The 20,406-nt window shown below is 44.3% G+C and overlaps 1 protein-coding gene across 2 annotated transcripts in view; it reads right to left on the bottom strand.

Moving 5' to 3' along the window:
- LOC137333135 (LON peptidase N-terminal domain and RING finger protein 3-like) overlaps window positions 1-19,723 on the bottom strand; it is a 42,505-nt gene extending 22,782 nt beyond the window's left edge. For both annotated transcript variants that reach the window (XR_010965803.1, XM_067997301.1), the window contains exons 1-7: window positions 18,907-19,723; window positions 16,955-17,073; window positions 16,709-16,831; window positions 15,695-15,850; window positions 14,568-14,802; window positions 14,083-14,167; window positions 3,876-3,990 (exon numbers count right to left, since the gene is read on the bottom strand). Coding sequence is in view for 1 of the 2 variants with exons in the window: in XM_067997301.1 (XP_067853402.1) it covers window positions 3,876-3,990; window positions 14,083-14,167; window positions 14,568-14,802; window positions 15,695-15,850; window positions 16,709-16,831; window positions 16,955-17,073; window positions 18,907-19,606 (1,533 nt within the window). In the remaining variant the exon portion in view is untranslated. The remainder of the gene's footprint in view (window positions 1-3,875; window positions 3,991-14,082; window positions 14,168-14,567; window positions 14,803-15,694; window positions 15,851-16,708; window positions 16,832-16,954; window positions 17,074-18,906) is intronic.
- Between the last annotated feature and the right edge of the window lie 683 nt (window positions 19,724-20,406).

Raw genomic sequence — 20,406 nt, 5'->3', positions numbered from 1 at the left:
ACCCAGCAACGATGAAGGAATGGCGATATATTTCCAAGTCAGGATGGTGTGTGACTTGGAGGGGAAAGTACAGGTGGCCGTGTTCCCATGCACTTGCTGCCCTTGTCCTTCTAGGCGGTAGAGGTCGTGGATTTGGGATGCTGTCGAAGAAGCCTTGGCGAGTTGCTGCAGTGCATCTTGTAGATGGTACACACTGCTGTGACGGTGCATTGATGGTGAAGGGAGTGAATGTTTAGGGTGGTGAATGGAATCCCAATCAAGCAGGTTGCTTTGTCCTGGATGGTGTCGAGTTTCTTGAGTATTGTTGGAGCTGCACTCATCCAGGCAAATGGAGAGTATTCGGCGGAAAGGCTTTGTGGAGTCAGGAGGTGAGTCACTCGCCGCAGAATACCCAGCCTCTGACCTGCTCTTGTAGCCACAGTATTTATATGGCTGGTTCAGTTACGTTTCTGGTCAATGGTGACCCCCATGATGTTGATAATGGGGGATTCAGCGATGGTAATGCCGTTGAATGTCATGGGGAGATAGTTAGACCCTCTCTTGTTGCAGATGGTCATTGCCTAGCATTTGTGTGGCATGAATGTTACCTGCCACTTTTCAGCCCAAGCCTGGATGTTGTCCAGGTCTTGCTGCATGCGGGCACGGACTGCTTCATTCTCTGAGGGGCTGCGAATGTGCAATCATCAGCGAACATCCCCACTTCCGACCTTATGATGGTGGGAAGAACATTGATGAAGCTTATGCTCCTCTTCACCTGGCCACGATGAGTTCCACAGGAGCTGTTGATTTTCCTTCCCTTCTTGCCTCCTCTCCCTGACAACACAGCCTAATGAGGGGCTCATTGCCTGACGAATAACAAGCACGAGCCCACATCCTGCCACTCTGACACAACGCAGTAGACCACTAATCCAGCAAGGGAGTTATGCTAAAGCTTTATAAATCACTGGTTAGGCCTCAGCTGTAGTATTGTGTCCAATTCTGGGCACCACACTTTCGGGAAGATGTCAAGGCCGTAGCAAGGGTGCAGAGGAGATTTACCCGTCTTCACATAGAGGACAGCGTTCATCGTGTTGTGTGGCACTACCACCATGCTAAATGGGATAGATTCAGAACAGATCTAGCAGCTCAAAACTGGGCATCCATGAGGAGCTGTGGGCCATCAGCAGCAGCAGAATTGTATTCCAGTACAATCTGTAACCTCATGGCCCGGCATATCCCTCACTCTACCATTACCAACAAGCCAGGGGATCAACCCTGGTTCAATGAGGAGTGCAGAAGAGCATGCCAGGAGCAGCACCAGGCGTACCTTAAAATGAGGTGCCAACCTGGTGAAGTTACAACACAGGACTACATGCATGCTAAACAGCGGAAGCAGCATGCTATAGACAGAGCTAAGCGATTCCACAACCAATGGATTGCAGTCCTGCCACGCCCAGTCGTGAATGGTGGTGGACAATTAAACAACAAACGGGAGGAGGAGGCTCCGTGAACTTCCCCATCCTCAATGATGGCAGAGTCCAGCACGAGTGCAAAAGACAAGGCCGAAGCGTTTGCAACCATCTTCAGCCAGAATTGCCAAGTGGATGATCCATCTCAGCCTCCTCCCGAGATCCTCACCATCACAGAAGCCAGTCTTCAGCCAATTCGATTCACTCCACGTGATATCAAGAAACGACTGAGTGCACTGGATACAGCAAAGGCCATGCACTCCGACAACATCCCGACTGTAGTGCTGAAGACTTGTGCTCCAGAACTAGCCGCGCCTCGAATCAAGCTGTTCCAGTACAGCTAGAACACTGGCGTCTACCCGACAATGTGGAAAATTGCCCAGGTATGTCCTGTCCATGAAGAGCAGGACAAATCCAATCCGGCCAATTACCACCCCATCTGTCTACTCTCAATCATCAGCAAAGTGATGGAAGGTGTCGTCGACAGTGCTATCAAGCGGCACTTATTCACCAATAACCTGCTCACCGATGCTCAGTTTGGGTTCCACCAGATCCACTCGGCTCGAGACTTCATTGCAGCCTTGGTTCAAACATGGACAAAAGAGCTGAATTCCAGAGGTGAGGTGAGAGTGACTGCCCTTGACATCAAGGCAGCATTTAGGGATGGGCAATAAATGCCGGCCTCACCAGCGACGCCCACATCCCATGAACGAATAAAAAAAAATTTAATTTGACTGAGTGTGGCACCAAGGAGCCCTAGTAAAATTGAAGTCAATGGGAATCAGGGGGAAAACTCTCTAGTGGCTGGAGTCATACCTAGCACAAAGGAAGATGGTAGTGGTTGTTGGAGGCCAATCATCTCAGCCCCAGGACATTGCTGCAGGAGTTCCTCAGGGCAGTGTCCTTGGCCCAACCATCTTCAGCTGCTTCATCAATGGCTTTGCCTCCATCACAAGGTCAGAAATGGGGATGTTCACTGACGATTGCACAATGTTCATTTCCATTCGCAACCCCTCAGATAATGAAGCAGTCCGAGCCCGCATGCAGCAAGACCTGGACAACATCCAGCCTTGGGCTGATAAGTGGCAAGTAAAATTCGTGCCACACAAGTGCCAGGCAATGGCTACCTCCAACGAAAGAGTTTAACCACCTCCCCTTGACATTCAATGGCATTACCATTGTCGAATCCCTCACCATCAACATCCCGGGGGTTACCATTGACCAGAAACTTAACTGGACCAGCCACTACGGCTACAAGAGCAGGTCAGAGGCTGGGTATTCTGTGGTGAGTCACTCACCTCCTGATTCCCCAAAGCCTTTCCACCATCTACAAGGCACAAGTCAGGAGTGTGATGGAATACTCTCCACTTGCCTGGATGAGTGCAGCTCCAACAACACTCAAGAAGCTCGATACCATCCAGGACAAAGGAGCCCGCTTGATTGGTACCCTATCCACCACCTTAAACATTCACTCCCTCCACCACCGGCACACCGTGGCTGCAGTGTGTACCATCCACAGGATGCACTGCAGCACCTCCCAAACCCACGACCTCTATCACCTAGAAGGACAAGGGAAGCAGGTTCATGGGAACACCACCACCTGCACGTTCCCCTCCAAGTCACACACCATCCCGACTTGGAAATATATCGCCGTTCCTTCATCGTTGCTGGGTCAAAATTCTGGAACTCCCTACCTGACAATACTGTGGGAGAACCTTCACCACACGGACTGCAGCGGTTCAAGAAGGCGGCTCACCACCACCTTCTCAAGGGTAATTAGGGATGGACAATAAATGCCGGCCTTACCAGTGACACCCACATTGCATGAATGAATAGAAAAAAATTCACTGGACAGGTACCTGGGATAAGGGGCTTCAGTTATGTAGAGAGATGAGCGAAGCTGAGATTCTTCTCCTTCGAGCAGAAAAGGTTGAGGGGAGATTTGATAGAGGTGTTCAAAATTAAGAGAGGTTTTGTACGAGTAGCTGGGGAGAAACTGTTTCCATTGGCACGAAGGTCGGTAAGCAAAGGACACAGTTTTAGGATAATTGGAAAAAAAAACAAGATGGGACACGAGGAGAAAAATTTTTATGCAGCGAGTTGTTATGATCTGGAATTCAATAGTAACTTTCAGAAGGGAATTGGCTATATACTTGAAAAGGAAAAATTTGCAGGGTTATGGGAAAAAGAGCAGGGAAGTGGGACTATTTGGATAGCTCTTTCAAAGAGCCGGAACAGGCACGATGGGCCAAATGGCCTTCTTCTGTGCTGTGTGATTCTATGATTCTTCTATGATACACCACACCACTCAGGATGCGGCCGTTCAGTGCAGGTAGTTTTGGCCGTAAACTACGTAAGGACTGCTGCAACACACAACCAGGTGAGCACTGATGACAATGGTCAGTCTGATACTTGGAAAGGACTTACCTCAGGAAGGACTTCTTTACAAAGAGGACATTTTGGACTGTGGTCCATGCATCGCTCCAGACATTTTAGGCAAAAGGTGTGTCCACAGGGCGTGGTGATGGGTTCGTAGAACAACCTAAAAGAAAACAAACACTAAAAAAAAAGTAAACCACAACATCTTGCAACAGGAGGTAAAGATAGGGATTACTGTTGTGGTGTGATCACACAAATTTAAAACTTTTTTTTGGGCTCATCAAGGTGAGGGGATGTCAGTGCTAGGGCAAATGGAAAATTCTCATTTCAGGCACTTAGTGTCAGCATCAAGCACTCCCAGGTCAGGTGAAGCACAGCCAGATGTCGAGCAAAGCTCCCTTCTATTCTGCCACAGCCTCAGGAGAGCGATCTTTGCCGCTACCACTGCGACATATTTTCCATTTCCCACTCCAGCCATCCTGCGGTCTCTCTGAGTGAGCGTGCCAATTAATGCCAAATGAGGGGCAGTTTTTGACTCATGCCCAACCAGCAACTCGACTGAGACTGCTCAAACCCACTCTATATCGGACCCTTCCAAAAAGAGGTAGAGACTTTCACACCTATAGTCTAGGCTGGATTTGAGCCCAAGTCACAGAAATGAAAATCCAGGGTCTAACCCACTGCATCACCCAGATCCTCCTATACAAATACAATGCTATTTTAAGCGAGCCATTAAGCCACTTAAATAATATAATACAGCGTATATATTTTATTCCTTATTGTGTTTTATAGAAATAGGGTCTTACGATATTGATCCATAAACTCCCTAACTCTTCAATTCTGATTTGCTGCTGTTTTACTTTGAGCCAAGGAACAAAGTGCGATGGTTGAATTGTGGCAGGAAGTAAGTGTGTTGTCTGTACTATACGCAAGAGTTTTAAGGGATAGATATATATCCCTGCGGAGGCAGGACCATATTTTGGCTTCTAATTATAAACTCTAAATATAATCAAGTCCTTGGTTTTGAACTAGTTATTATAATGTACACACAGATCAAGATAAGCCTGAAATTAGACAGCGACTAGTCTTTTGCTGGCGATATTTATAGAACAGTTGTCAGAACGCTACGGTTTTCACTGTGTTTCTTTCTGTATAATACGTTGGTGTATACCGCTACTAAATTCCTGTCCGTCAGCTCAGCAGTAATGATGGGGCCAAATGAATTCACTCCACTGTTGTCGGTTCTGAACTAGCCTGGTCACTTCAGTCATCTGTATCCCTTTCTGTGACAAGTCACTCTTGACACTGTCTATCCAGCACTTGCTTACATAGAATGTACAGCACAGAAACAGGTCATTTGGCCCAACAGGTCCATGCCAGAGTTTACATAAGAAATAGGAGCAGGAGTAGGCCATACGGCCCCTCGAGCCTGCGCCGCCATTCAATAAGATCATGGCCGATCTTTGACCTCAACTCCACTTTCCCGCCCGATCCCCATATCCCTTGATTTCCTTAGATTCCAAAAATCTATTGATCCCAGCCTTGAATATATTCAATGACTGAGCATCCACAGCCTTCTGGGGTAGAGAACTCCAAAGATTTGCAACCCTCTGAATGAAGAAATTCCTCCTCACCTTAGTCGTAAATGGCCGATCCCTTATCCTGAGACAATGCCCCCTAGTTCTAGACTCTCCAACCAGGGAAAATAACCTCTCAGCATCGAATGCTCCACACGAGCCTCCTCCCTCTCTACTTCATCGAACCCTATCACCATATCCTGCTATTCCTTTCTCCCTCATTTGTTTACCTAGCTTCTCCTTAAATGCATCTATGCTAGTTGCCTCAACTATTCCTTGTGGTAACGAGTTCCACATTCTCACCACTCTCTGGGTAAATAAGTTTCTCCTGAATTCCCTATCGGATTTATTAGCGACTATCTTATATTTAAGGCCCCTAGTTTGGGTCTCCCCCGCAAGTGGAAACATCTTCTCCACATCTATCCTATCAAACCCTTTCATTATCTTAAAGGCCTCTATCAGGTCACCCCTCATTCTTCTCTTTTCTAGAGAAAAGAGCCCCAGACTGCTTGGTCTTCCTCAGCTGCTTGTTCCTTCTATCTCTGGCTGCAGGGCTGTTTCCATTCTTGAAACGTGCCCAAACCATTGCAGTCGCCTTTCTTGGATCTTCCTGTTTCTTGTCCAAACCTTGTTCTTATTATATAATTCTTGATGCTTTGCATCCTGGATACTGCCATTATTCCGCTCAACCAAGTCATCTCTGCTGTTAGTATCTTTTCCTCAACCACCTTTCTCATGTTCCAGCTCTCAGATCTGTATAATAACACGGTGATAACCATCGCTTCATAAACTCTTAGCTTCGTTTTTACCAAAATATCTTTAGCCTTCCGTGTCCTGCTTAATCTTCCAAAGGCAGCAGAAGCAAGTCCAATCCTTCTTTTGATGTCTTTTTCACAAATCTCATTCTCTGATATAACCCACCGAGCTATACAAACTTTTCCACCTGTTCAACTGCATCTCTTCCAACTGTAAGGTGTACATCTTCCTGGTGCTTCCCAAATGACTTTTTTGTTAATGTGTAATCCAAACTTTTTACTCTCCACGTACATCTAATCTGTTTTAGATGTTGCTATCAAGTCAATGTCATCGACAAATCTGAGATTGTTTAAAACCTTGCCACATAAGGAGACTCCTCCAATATTATTTGCCATATACTAAATGTAAATACCTCATTGCATAGAATTTACAGCACAGAAACAGGCCATTCGGCCCAACTGGTCTATGCCGGTGTTTATGCTCCACATGAGCCTCCTCCCATCCTACTTCATCTAATCCTATCAGCGTATCCTTCTATTCCTTCCTCCCTTACGTACTTATCGAGCTTCCCCTTAAATGCATCTATGCTATTTGCCTCAACTACTCCATGTAATAGCAAGTTCTACATTCTAACCACTCTCGGGGTAAAGAGGTTTCTCCTGAATTCCCTATTGGATTTATTAGTGACTATCTTATAATTATGACCCCTAGTTCTGGATTCCCCTATAAGTGGAAACATTTTCTCTACGTCTATCCTACCAAATCCCTTCGTAATTTTAGGTCGCCCCTCAGCATTCTCTTTTCTAGAGAAAAAAGCCCCAGTCTATTCAGTCATACCTGATAGTTATAAACTCGCTGTTCTGATATCCTCCTTGAAAATATTTTTTACACCGTCTCCATTGCATTAATGGCAATGAGTCACAACAGAGTTTACAAGCAAGACCGGTGTCTGTTGAAAACCTTAGACAGCATCGAGTTACAATAATTATTTTATTGGTAAGAAAGAAAAGAAAGACTTGCACTTGTATAACATCTTTCACGACTTCAGGACGTCCCAAAGCGTTTTACAGCCAATGAAGTGCTTTTTTGAAGTGTAGTCACTGTTGTAATGTAGGAAACGCGGCAGCCAATTTGCCCACTGCAAAGTCCCACAAACAACAATGAGATAATGACCAGGTAATCTGTTTCTTAAGTGATGTTGGTTGAGGGATAAATTTTGGCCAGGACACCATGAGAACTCCCCCGCTTTTCTTCGAAATGGTGCCATGGGATCTTTTATATCCACCCGAGGGGGCAGGCGGGGCCTTGGTTTAATGTCTCATCCGAAAGATGGTACCTCCGGCAGTGCAGCACTCCCTCGGTACTGCACTGGAGTGTCAGCCTAGATTGTGTGCTCAAGTTCGTGGAGTGGGGCTTGAACTCACAACCTTCTGACTCAGAGGCAAGAGTGCTACCACTGAGTCACGGCTGACACTATAAAATTTGTGAAATTTATTCTAATATATCATCCTGTGTCACAACAGTTCAACTCCCGACTCTACCTAACCCTTTGAAGGGTCATTTTAAAGTATTCCTCCTCCTCCATCAAGATAAAGGACAGCAATCTTGTCCTTTGTCTCTTTTACACTTCCATTTACCATCAAATAAATCAACCAGCTGTTAGCAAAATACTGCTAACATCTATAAAACACATACGCGGAGTTATATTTTAGGTGGATATAACTTGATAACGTCCTTCCTCGTCGATAGAAAGAATTGGGTCAATTAACTTCTTCAGGCCACTGATGTTTGATATGAAATTCAACAAGTCTAATCAGAAATGTGGCAAAGAACATAAGAAATAGGAGCAGGAGTAGGCCAATCAGCCCCTCGAGCCTGCTCCGCCATTTAATAAGATCATGGCTGATCTGATCCTAACCTCAAATCTAAATTCATGTCCAATTTCCTGCCCGCTCCCCGTAACCCCTAATTCCCTTTACTTCTAGGAAACTGTCAATTTCTGTTTTAAATTTATTTAATGATGTAGCTTCCACAGCTTCCTGGGGCACCAAATTCCACAGACCTACTACCCACTGAGTGAAGAAGTTTCTCCTCATCTCAGTTTTGAAAGAGCAGCCCCTTATTCTAAGATTATGCCCCCTAGTTCTAGTTTCACCCATCTTTGGGAACATCCTTACCGCATCCACCCGATCAAGCCCCTTCACAATCTTATATGTTTCAATAAGATCGCCTCTCATTCTTCTAAACTCCAATGAGTAGAGTCCCAATCTACTCAACCTCTCCTCATATGTCCACCCCCTCATCCCCGGGATTAACCGAGTGAACCTTCTTTGTACTGCCTCGAGAGCAAGTATGTCTTTTCTTCAGTGTGGACACCAAAACTGTATGCAGCATTCCAGGTGCGGTCTCACCAATACCTTATATAACTGCAGCAATACCTCCCTGTTTTTATATTCTATCCCCCGAGCAATAAAAGCCAACATTCCGTTGGCCTTCTTGATCACCTGCTGCACCTGCATACTAACTTTCTGATTTTCTTGCACTAGGACCCCCAGATCCCTTTGTACTGCAGTACTTTCCAGTTTCTCACAATTAAGATAATAACTTGCTCTCTGATTTTTCCTGCCAAAGCACCAACATGAAAAGATATCAAGATATGAAGCAGGAGCTAGTGAAAGTTCCATCCTACCCTCTCAGAAATAATCAATTGCCCAGATTTAAACAGGGCTTCTTTTTAAGTACACATTGCTAGTTACATAACTAAGGGGACAACCTTCTGATGTCTAGAAGCTGGGATGTTACCATCAACCTGTATCTGGAGCTTCACTGTTAGCACAGTGGTGAGAACAGCCTGGGATAGGCTCTGTTTGAGCCAATTAATGGATCACTGTTATTCATAGAATTACATAGAATTTACAGCACCGAATCAGGCCAACTGGTCCATGCTGGGGTTCATGATCCACACGAGTCTCCTCCCACCCTACTTCATCTAACCTTCTATTCCTTTCTCCCTCATGTACATATCTAGCTTCTCCTTAAATGCATCTATGCTACAATCTATGCAAAATAGGTCAACATGTTTTTTGATTTTAATAGCTGAAAAGTAATTTTATTACTTTTAAGTTTAGACCGTAGCTATTTGAATCTTTTGTTCAAGCTACAACTGATAAACTATTTCAGGAAGGGAGACAGGACTAACTATAAGGAGTTTAATTTCCCCTTGTGAAGCACTGGTTTTCTTGCTCATGGAAAACTCCTGCGGGATATTTTAAAAATCATTATCCTATTTATTTTAAACAGATTGGCAACTGCGTTAAAACGGCACTCAAAGGAGTTTGACAAAAGAAAATTAAACCTCTTTGGGATTCATTAAAGTCTAATATTTTAAATTTCAAATTGGAATCAATCAATTACCTCCAATTATAGGCTGACATAACTGCAAGACTCACCTTGTTTGGCAAGCTATCCATATACACGACCTCACAAAAGTTGTCACGTGTGCACTGTAAACACTCAGTCGTGCATTTACTAAGTGCGATAATGACATCTAGTCGATGGAGTAGGATACTACACCTACATGTTACTTTGTGTTGAATATTCTCCTTCATACTCTCCTTGCACTGAATTCTTGCTTGCCACAAAAGAAAACACGACAAGAAGAACACTCTGACTGAACATAATAATGTTTCTGACTAACAATTTGATGCAATGAAAATGGACAAGTTCGGCTCCACTTAAAATTGGGGGGGGGGTTAAATTCGATAACCCCCGAATCCAGGCGCGGGGGTCGCGGTGCGCGATTAACCTGCACCCAGTCGTTCCGATGCAGGCAGCACGTGAGATTTGTACTGCCTGCTCACTTACCTGATTTCAGCGAGAGCCTCGCTGTGTTGTTCAGTGACTTCTCACCAGCAGGGGGGGGGGGCCAGATATCGCGTGAGTGGCTCACACCACTTAAAGGCAGCCTGCACCTCTTATTTGCAAAAAATAAGATACGGGTCCTCAAGGATTCCGAACGGAGATCAGACATCGGACACGTAAAACACAGATGCAGGTCCCATCCCTATGTTTACAAACTATTGAGTAATGTTAAAACATTGAATAAAGGTTGCGCACTACTAAATCCTACATCCTCCAATCTGCACACCAGACCTCACCAATCTGCCGATCTGAGTTTGTACCAGGCCTGTGAGAGTGCGTGCACCAAGGTTCTCTGATGATGCGCTAGAGGCCTTGGTGCAAGAGGTGGACAAAAGGAGGGGCATCCTATATCCGCAGGGGGGGCAAGAGGCCCTCCAGACATATGCTCAAGAGGCAGTTGGAGGCAGTAGGGGACGAAGTCAATGCCAGGCGCATGGCACCACGAACATGGATACAGTGCAGGTAGAAGTTCAATGCTTTGACACAAGTGGCCAAGGTGAGCGAGGTCAACTGTCAAGTGGCGTCTCTTACCAACTGCACCACTAGCCGCATCCACTGCTCCACGCACTACACCCCCCATCACCCAGTACTCAACTCTTCCAATCAGATGCTTCCTCTCTCCCTCACATATGCAAGCCGCACACCCACAACTCACAGGTCACACAAACTGGCAGCTATTCAACCATGACAGGCACATCACCCAAACATCCTGCAGGACACTCACCGGCACACGTCCCGCTTTCTTGCAGGAGAAGGTGGCGCATAACAGGAGGCAGCAAGTGGCAGTGGCATTTAGCCCCTCGAGCCTGTTCCACCATTCAATGAGATCATGGTTGCTCTGTGACCTAACTCCATATGCCAGCCCCATATCCCTTAATACCACTGGTTAACAAAAATCTATCAATCTCAGATTAGAATTAACAACTGAGCTAGCATCAAACTGCCGTTTGCAGAAGAGCGTTCCAAACTTCTACCACCCTTTCCGTGTAGAAGTGTTTCCTAACTTCATCCCTGCAAGTTTTGGCTCTAAATTTTAGGCTATGTCCCCTAGTCCTAGTACTGAAGTATAGGAGACCTCCAAAAACAGGTACAAATGCAAAAACAGCCAGAAGCAATAATCCAGCAACTAACCTTTAAACCCTGCATGGTCCCTTTAAATAGAGCTGGTGGGGGGTCCTCCAGGCCGTCTAAGACATGTTCAGCTGTTCGTGGTTAAGACAGTGTGTTGGCTGGAGTGTCGAGTGCCAAAATGGTATCCATCAGTTTAAATCAGCGTTGTACACTGATCTAACGCATATTCTCCTTACTTTAAATGATACCGGCGTTCGTTATCTGCGCGTGCGCAAACGCCTTTACCAAGATGGCGTCCGGCACACGTCACGCTAGAACCATGCGCGCGCATTCCAGACGCCATTTTGGGACCTAAGGAGGCCGCGTAGCACCTATAAAATGGGCGCTACGTGGCCGGATTTATAGCCCGTAGTGTTAATACTGATTCAGATTTAAGAAAGGGGATTTCTCCTATTTGAGGTTGCCCCGGAACTGAGTGTGTAACCTGTGAGAAACACTGATCTCCTAAATTGCACGCTTTCCTTCCGCTGCAACGAGAAGTACAATTAACCCTCGGCATGCCATAGGCGATTTTACTCATCTCGACTTGGTCTTTCTGTGGGGACTGTGTTTACTTGTGGCTCCTACACCGTTCCCCCATCCCCCGCACCCCGCCAAGACCGCCAGAGAGAAGGGCGCAGATTTTCAACTTGCCACCCGGGTATAAAACTGCCGTTGCTGATTGGCCGTCTGTTATGGAATCCGCCCGATTTTTATTTCCAACGATTTTAACGGGAACGAGAAAAGAGATAACGGTCCGTCGATCCGCAAAGGCAGTTTTACACCCGGGCGGCAAGTTAAAAAATCTGCCGCAGTGTAAACGTTTGACTTGGTCATTTCTCTGACATGACCAAATCAAGCTTCAAACATTGAGGAGCCTCACTGGCCTGCACGCCGCTTTGTAAACCAATAAAACTCTCTCTCTTCCGGGTGTCCCCTTTCTCTGTGTTGACTCAGCTGAGTTCCATTAAAATAATGGAGTGCAGGGAAGAAACAAGGAGAGGTTACAAAAGAGATATTGAGGGACACAGGGTCCAAACTGGCTCTTGAATCTGAAGTGGAGTTTACTGGAATCCAGTTCTCAGAAGGAATAAATGTTTCAGGTAAAGAAAATATATATGCTGTGCGATATTATCACACAAATGCTTAAAGTGTTTCTATCAAATTCCTCTGCTATTTTAATGGTGGTGTGCGATAATGCCTCTGTTAAAACAGCAAAGGAATTTGATATGAATGCGTTAAGTGTTCTTACTTAACACAGTGTCAGCCTTGGCTCAGTGGTAGCACACAGTCCCACTCCAGAGACTTGAGCACAAAATCTAGGCTGACACTCCAGTGCGGTACTGTCAGAGGTGCCGTCTTACAGATGAAACGTTAAACCGAGGCCCTGTCTGCTCTTTCAGGTGGACGTAAAAGATCCCACAGCACTATTCGAGGAAGAGCAGGGGAGTTCTCCCCGTTGTCCTGGCCAATACTTATCCCTCAACCAACACCTTAAATGGATGATCTGGTCATTTATTTCATTGCTGCTTATGGGACCTTGCTGTGCGCAAATTGACTGGCACGTTTCCTATATTGCAACAGAGACTATACTTCAAAAGTACTTCACTGGTTGTAAAGCGCTTTGGGACGTCCCGAGGTCATGAAAGTCGCTATATAAATGCAAGTCTTTCGTTCTTACGATATTTGCACCACGTAATTCCCAGGCTATGCTTTGGTGAGTGATGTGACACATGGAGTGTCTGACGGAAGAGCTGGCCCCATTTCCTTTTTGCCAACCCTTCACTCTCTTCCGTCCCCTCCCCCCCCCCCATTAGCTCACCACCAATTAATCTGATTACTGTCCTTCGTAAGCCCGCATTTGAAATACATTGAGCTGCTTTTGGAGCTGTAAGAGGATGAGAATAAAGACAAGGCGGAAACCTTAAGAAGAAACAGGAAGTCTGCTAATTCTGCCAGCTGCTGCATAACAGGAGAAAGACACCAGGGGTAAGCCACCATGCTCAGTTACAGCTCATTGTAGTAACTCTCTGCCACTCATACCAACTACACTGACGCTTGAGTGCGCCTTCTGATTTTGGTATTTTGTTTGCGATTTCTTTTTCTAAGGGTGGCAATCTCACACCCTTCTGACTGTACTCAAGTTAGATTGATCCACCATTCCATGATTACAAACCAGGACTGTCCCGTTACTAAACTGTCCATGATTACAAACCAGGACTGTCCCGTTACTAAACTGTCCATGATTACAAACCAGGACTGTCCCATTACTGAAATGTCCATGATTATAAACAGCAGGGGGGGGGGGGGAAACATTAGTAGTGTTCCTCTATAGTTATGCCCACCTAGTTATATGTTCCCATGGTATCAGCTGTGGCTCAGTGGGCAGCACTCTTGCCTCTGAGTCAGAAGATTGTGGGTTCAAGTCCCATTCCAGAGTCTTGAGCACATAATCCAGACTGACAGTTCAATGGAGTGCTGCACTGTTGGAGGTGCCATATTTCGGATGAGATGTTAAACCGAGGCCCATCTGACCTCTCAGGGGAACATACAAGATCCCATGGCACTATTTCGAAGAAGAGCAGGGGAGTTCTCCCCAATGTCCTGGCCAATATTTATCCTTCAACCAACACCTAAAAGCCCCCCAGATTATCTGGTCATTATCACACAGCTGTTTGTGGGATCTTGCTGTGCGCAAATTGGCTGCCTACATTACAACAGTGACTACACTTCAAAAGTACTTAATTTGCTGTAAACCGTTTTGGGACATCCTGAGGTCATGAAAGGTACTATACAAATGCAAGTCTTTCTTTCTTTTCTTATTCTAAGACATCAATCTTGTAGGAAGAGTTAACTAGAACACTAAAAAATTGTCAGGAATTAACGTATACCTCATACACAGGGAACACTCCAGGTCAAACGGATCCACGAGCTCTGGTAGGACATCACATTCTCTGTTTGGACTCTGGGTTCTGGCTACATGTTAGAATAAATTTTTAAAAATACATATATCAAATACTGTGACATAAATTAGAATGAAAATCATTTCATTGAATACTAATTATTAATAATATTTACAATAATCTTTGGACGGAAAATGGACAGAATGGTTGAATATGATCCTTTAAAAACTAGGAAAAATCCCGGGAAATTTTGTAACCCGGTGTAATAAAAAATGAAATTTGGCGTAGTCATCCCTATAAACCAGTGATCTCACTGAAAAACGGGGAGAATCGCAGAATGCCATCTCCAAAACACCAGTGAAAATCCATGTAATAAAAAGGTAAATAGACTTATTCAGTCGCCATAAAACAGTGACCCTGACAGTAAACACTTGTGCCTGTCTCCTAAGGATTAATCTGACCGAATATTGTACCTCGTTTAATACATTTGCTGGAGCCTTCGGTTGTTCCAGGTTTATCTTCTTTAACAATGTTATGCATTGTTTTCAGAATGTTATTTTTTTCAGGGCTAGTCAAGACTAGATCAGCGGGCAAATTCTTCAGTGTGTCTTCATTGCCTCTCGTTACTTGAGCTGACTTGGTTACGTTACTGTACGAGCGGGTCTTCCATTCTTGTTTGACGCCAACGTCAGCTTTATCTACATTTGCCTTTAAGGAAAAAGAAGGAAGCAATGTTCTTAATTCCGATAAACAAAATCTTACGATGCACGAGTGGAGCTCTCCACTACTCAAGCAATCTCCGAACACCATCTACATCCTAACAGAATTATGTTTTGATATATAAGTTTATGCATCATCCAAAAAATTTAGAACTTGTTAATCCATCACAGAATTTTCAGGCTAGCTTAGTTGATGAATGGAGTTCACTCATATAGAAATGGCTTCAGGACCTGTGTTGCTGGTTTGATAAAAAGTGTTTTGTTTACCAACTTAATCCAATCTGTCATGTTTCAGGATATTTTGACTATTTTTCCACAAAAGGAATTTGAAAAGTGACCTACGTTGGTTCCCAGTCCACCAATGCCTTGATTTTAAAATTCTCATCCTTGTCTTCAAATCCGACCATGGCCTCGCCCCTCCCCATCACTGTAATCTCCTCCAGCCCTACAACCCTCCGAGAACTCTATGTTCCTCCAACTCTGGCCTCTTGTGCATCCCCCACTTCCTTTGCCCCACCATTGGCGGCCGTGCCTTCATCCACCTAGGCCCCAGAGCTCTGTCTCTCCTCCTTTAAGACGCTCCTTAAAATCTCCCTCTTTGACCAAGCTTTTTGGTCACCTGTCCTAATGTCTCCTTCTTTGGCTCGGTGTCAATTTGGTCCGATTTACGCTCCCATGAAGCGCCTTGGGGCATTTTACTACGTTAAAAGCACTATATAAATGCAGGTTGTTGTTGTTATTATAGATGTACGGTGATTAATAACACAAGAAGCATGCAGCGAGGTGCAAAGAAAATTCAGTAAACAGTCTCACCTCTAGTCTTCCAAGTAAGCATCTTTGTAAAGGATGAAATATCACATTCACTTTCCTAATACACCTACCTTGCATGAATTTTCAAATATGTTGCTGGAATTTCTAGAACCCAGCAAGTTCAGGACAATTCCCTTAATTCTAGCTCGTGGAGACAAGAGTCGCATTATGTCGGGTAACCTTTGGTGCATATTTTCAGCAATGGGCGAAAGCAAATCATATAGGATCTGGAAAAGCGCAACAAAGAAATATGGATTAAATGTTTTAAAAAAAGTTGTGACATCAGTTAAATTCAAATTTTTGTTAGGCAACAGTCCTGCCAACAAGTTGTTCCAAAATTGAGCTGTTGAAATATAATTGGTTCAAGGATGTACAACATTACAATTTACCTCATGTTACATAAAATTTAAGCGCAGTTAAGGATCAAGTTTCATGTTTGAAAGTGACAGCTGTAATCCAGCAGAAAAGTAGACAAAAATGCTTTCAATATAACACTAGTAGGATTGCTATTTGTACCCCAAAACTGAATAAATTCCACGTTCGTTACAAAGTATGCCAGCTTCCCCATTTAAAATTTAAGGCAACTGTAAATAATTGAGTGAAGAAATAATGTACAGCCCGAGAAAGGAGTTAAATTCAACATAAAGCTAATGACCCAAATGATGGGGAAGTCAAGGGGGAATAACCTTAATATTAGAGTTAGGGCGCTCAGGGGTGATGCCAGGAAGCACTTCTTCACACAAAGGGGAGTGGAAATCTGAAACTCTCTGGCCCAAAAAGTTGGGGGTCAATTGAAAATTTCAAAACTGAGATTGATAAGATTTTTATTAGGTAAGGGTATTAAGGGATATGGAACCAAGGTGGGTAAATGGAGTTAAGCTACAGGTGAGCCATAATCAAATTGAATGGCAGAGCAGGCTCGAGGGGCCGAATGGCCTACAGCAGCTCCTATATAGTGTATATTTTATTAATTTGAGCTTTTAATATTCCAATAAGGACTTGTGAACCTACACTAAATTAAACAGTCTTTACTTTGCATATATAAAGTATGCGTTCCAGTTATATAGTGCCGAATGTTTAATTACCTTTTGAGCTTCCATTTTTGCTGTTTTATTTTCTGAATCTAAAGCAATACAAATTAGATACTCCTTCAAAGCTTTGTCCATTTTCTGTAGCCCAGCCAGTGCTTGTGCTTTTCTTAAGTGACCCTAACAACAAAGCACATCGATTGTTTAGGATGCAAATACTGCTTGCCTTACAATGCAACGGTAAGTATTATAATGATGAAACAAATGGAATGAGGTGGAGTTTTGAGTTTTTGAAAACCTCACTTTAGGCCAGAAGGGCTGGATGCTGCAGGCAGCATTTCCATCACGCAGTGCGTCTTCAAAGTATTTCATACTCGCATTAATCTGTGCGCGGTTGCTCAACAGCAAATGGTCTTTGGGTGCTGCAATGAAAGCAAATATAGAACAGAACAAGATGCAAAATATTACCACCTCATTCATTTTAAAATGACTAAAGCTGCACTGAGCTATATTGGTGGAATAATTAACAGTGCGTGCTTTCTGCTGCAATAAACTTAATTCTCCAAATATCAACATCCCCCTTTCTTGTTAGGGCTGTATGACCAAAATAATTAACCTTTCTGTTCTCTCCACAGTCGTTTTTGGACCTGCTGTGTCTTTCCACCATTTCCTATTTTTGCTCCTTTTTTCTTGGCGTTTGTGCAAGGATGTATATGGATGTTTCATTTGAGTGTAGCTTATCACCTGTTTCTTGGTGTGTCTATTTTACTATCCATGGTAAATTATTTCAAAAGTAACTACAATCAGGCTTCATTATTACAAACTCACTGGGACTGGGCTAGGCTTACAATAACTGCATCTTCCAGAGGCACTTTTTTAATTCTCCAATGTTTTTTTTGGAAGGAGGGAGCCAGATGGAAATTTGAATATTTTTCCACTCCCATTTTTATTTGTGAATGCACGATTTAATTTTTAAAAAGTGAGGACCTGCTAATTTTTGTTGTGCTAACCATATGGAGTTCTGGTGTAGTCCGGTTAAAAAGGAATAGCTGTTACCGGTAGCCCAAATGGTAAAGTGTTCGAGGTGCATTCTGAAGCTGGCAAGTTTTGAATCATAGGGTTTTGCCCATAGTGGCTTGTTTGAGTTGGCTGAGTTTTTGCCAGCTCTCAGTTCCAGCACTGGATGAGATACTGTATCCAGCAAAGTGAAGTGAGGGGGTTGGGGAGGAATTTTCCAGAGTTTTTTTTCCCCCCTTATTGGCCCTGGGTTTTTCTCTGGGATTTTTTTGCCTCTCCCGGGAGGAGAGCGGGATGGGTAGTGTCTAGTCAGGATGTTCCAACCATTACGAGTGTGGGGCAGCCTTCATGGACCAGCTGGTCTTTTCCTGTCCATCATTTTCATATGTTCAAAAGGAAAAACTGGTACTGTCTGAATTGCCCTCTTCTAATTGATGCTTTCAAAAGGCAACTGTAGAGCTATAATTACAGCAGTGGCAGAGAAGCTTATTTTACTCTCTAGCTGGCTCAGTACGTGTTGCGCCAGGTGGCCCTACAAATGAATAATGTGTGGTCTAAAATAATAATTTGAAAAGTTCTAGACAACTGCAATTATCAGCCCTTTGAGAGCTTTTTTTTTTGAGGGGGGTCTAAATTTAAAGTTATTCTTAAACAATAACTTTTAAACTGCCCTATTTATATTATTTCTAATTTTTTTAAAAAAAATGAAATAACGCTGCATTTAAACGGAATCACAAATGAAAAGCTTCAGATATGAAAGTTACTGTTTGACCCAGTTCTTCCACTAAGGTTACACACAACAGCTGCTATATAATCATAGGACACTGTGACAAAACGGTGAAAAGGCTGGATCGCATCTTATGCAACACGCCCTGTTCTGTTAGCCTCGATGAATCCTCCCCAGTGTCCCTTAAACATACCACCAATACCTCCACCATTAAATATCATCGGTTTAACTTTCACCTGTGACAGTGTGGGGCAGCCCTCCCTTTTACACTTTTTCCCCCCCACATTTTTTTTTCACGCTCTCATCCAGTAACATTTCCCAATACCAAAGATGCAACTTTTGCTCTTAAGACCCATTTGGCATTTTATTAATTCTAGACACTGAATCACTTCCAAACGTTCGCAATTTTAAACAGGACCCTTTTAATTGCCCCAATACTGAACAATTCACAATAGATGCATTGTTCCAAAGCACTGAAATTTGCAGGTTATAAAAAAAAAATGCACATTACCTAACGCAATTGCTTCGTGATATTTCTCTAAGGCCGCTTGCGGTCTCTTATTCTTGTACAGGACGTTCCCTTCGTGTCTAAGAGTTAGTGCTCTGGTCTCTGCCGGCAAGTACTTGCCTAAGAAACTGTTTAAAACCACGTTGATTTTATGGACGCCGGAGACGGCGGCGAGTTTGTCTTTGCAAACTTTGCAGGAGGATGAGGCTCTGTTGCTCTCCCGCTCCTTCTCCAAGCAGTTCTTGCAGTAACTGTGACCGCACAGGAGGGTGACCGGCTCGAACAGAGTGCCCGAGCACTTCAGGCAACCCAACAAGCCCTCGCCCGGCTGCTCGCCCTCCGCCCAGCCCTGGCTCCTCCTGATGCCCTCGGCCAGGCATCCGACCAGGGCGTCCAGGTGCTCGGCTCTCAGCTTGCCCTGCTTGGACAGCAGCTGGCACTCCTCCAGCGCTTCGCCCAGCCGCTCCCCCAGCGCCAGGCAGTGGGCACGCTTCAGGTGCAGCTCCTCCACCTCGGGCTGGTTCGCCCGCAGCTGGCACTGGTAGATCTCGGCGGCCAGCTGGAAGTTCCTCGCCTTGAAAGTCGTCGCCGCCGCCGCCGCCGCCAGTCCCAGCATCACCTCCCTGTCCCTGTCCCTGTCGCCGCCGCCCTCCGAACCCATGGCGGACCCTTGACTCAAAGCCCGGCTAAGACTGATGCCCATCGACCCCAAGGCACCGCTTCCATTGTGTCGCTCCGACCCCCCTTTTTAAAGCCTCATTCCCGATGGGAGAACCTTATCCACACACACCAAAAAAAAAATGTGTTACATAAAGCGAGATCACATGACGGCCCATCTCCGCCTCCCATTGGCCTGACTCAGACTGTTACAAAACCAGCAAGTTCTGTAACATTTTTGTTTATTTTGAATTATTTTGGGGGATTCGCAGGATTGGCATTTCTCACTCGGTTTACCCCCCCCTCCCCTCCCCTCCTGAAGCTTCTTCTTTACATTGGTCACGGACTGAAAGTGTCCTCTGATTATTGGGGTAGTAACAAGTCATGAATAGACAACCCAGTGTGTGTTTGAACGTGCACACCCACTTCCAAGGGCTAAATATTTAGTCTGCAAGAAAATGCAAGCCAAATTACAATACAATGCATCATCGCCACAATATATAACCATACAAGAGTTGCGTAAACAAATTATATAAACATCAGTCTTTCAACACTGACGTATGTTTCTCCAGCTCTTCAAATTTTTTTTTTGAAGAGAGAAAACTGTTGTTTAAAGTGACATCTTCGGCATTTTATATCAAACCTGTAATTACTTTCACAGTTTTAGCATTAAAACTGAAACATTTACTACTTTGCAAAATCCAATCGTTAACAATGCCCTCTAAAAAAAAAATGAGATTCCGATAACTTGTTTTCGTTCAGCTAGTCTGCAAAAAATAAATTTGTTTATGAAATAGTTCTGTTAATTATTGCCGCCAACGATTTTTGATCCAGTAACTTTTTATT

The sequence above is a fragment of the Heptranchias perlo genome, chromosome 15 (genome assembly GCF_035084215.1).
Source record: "Heptranchias perlo isolate sHepPer1 chromosome 15, sHepPer1.hap1, whole genome shotgun sequence".
In the NCBI taxonomy this organism is placed as follows: domain Eukaryota; kingdom Metazoa; phylum Chordata; class Chondrichthyes; order Hexanchiformes; family Hexanchidae; genus Heptranchias; species Heptranchias perlo.
The sequence above is the reverse complement of the archived record's forward strand: the minus strand, read 5'-3'. Positions and strand labels throughout refer to the sequence as shown.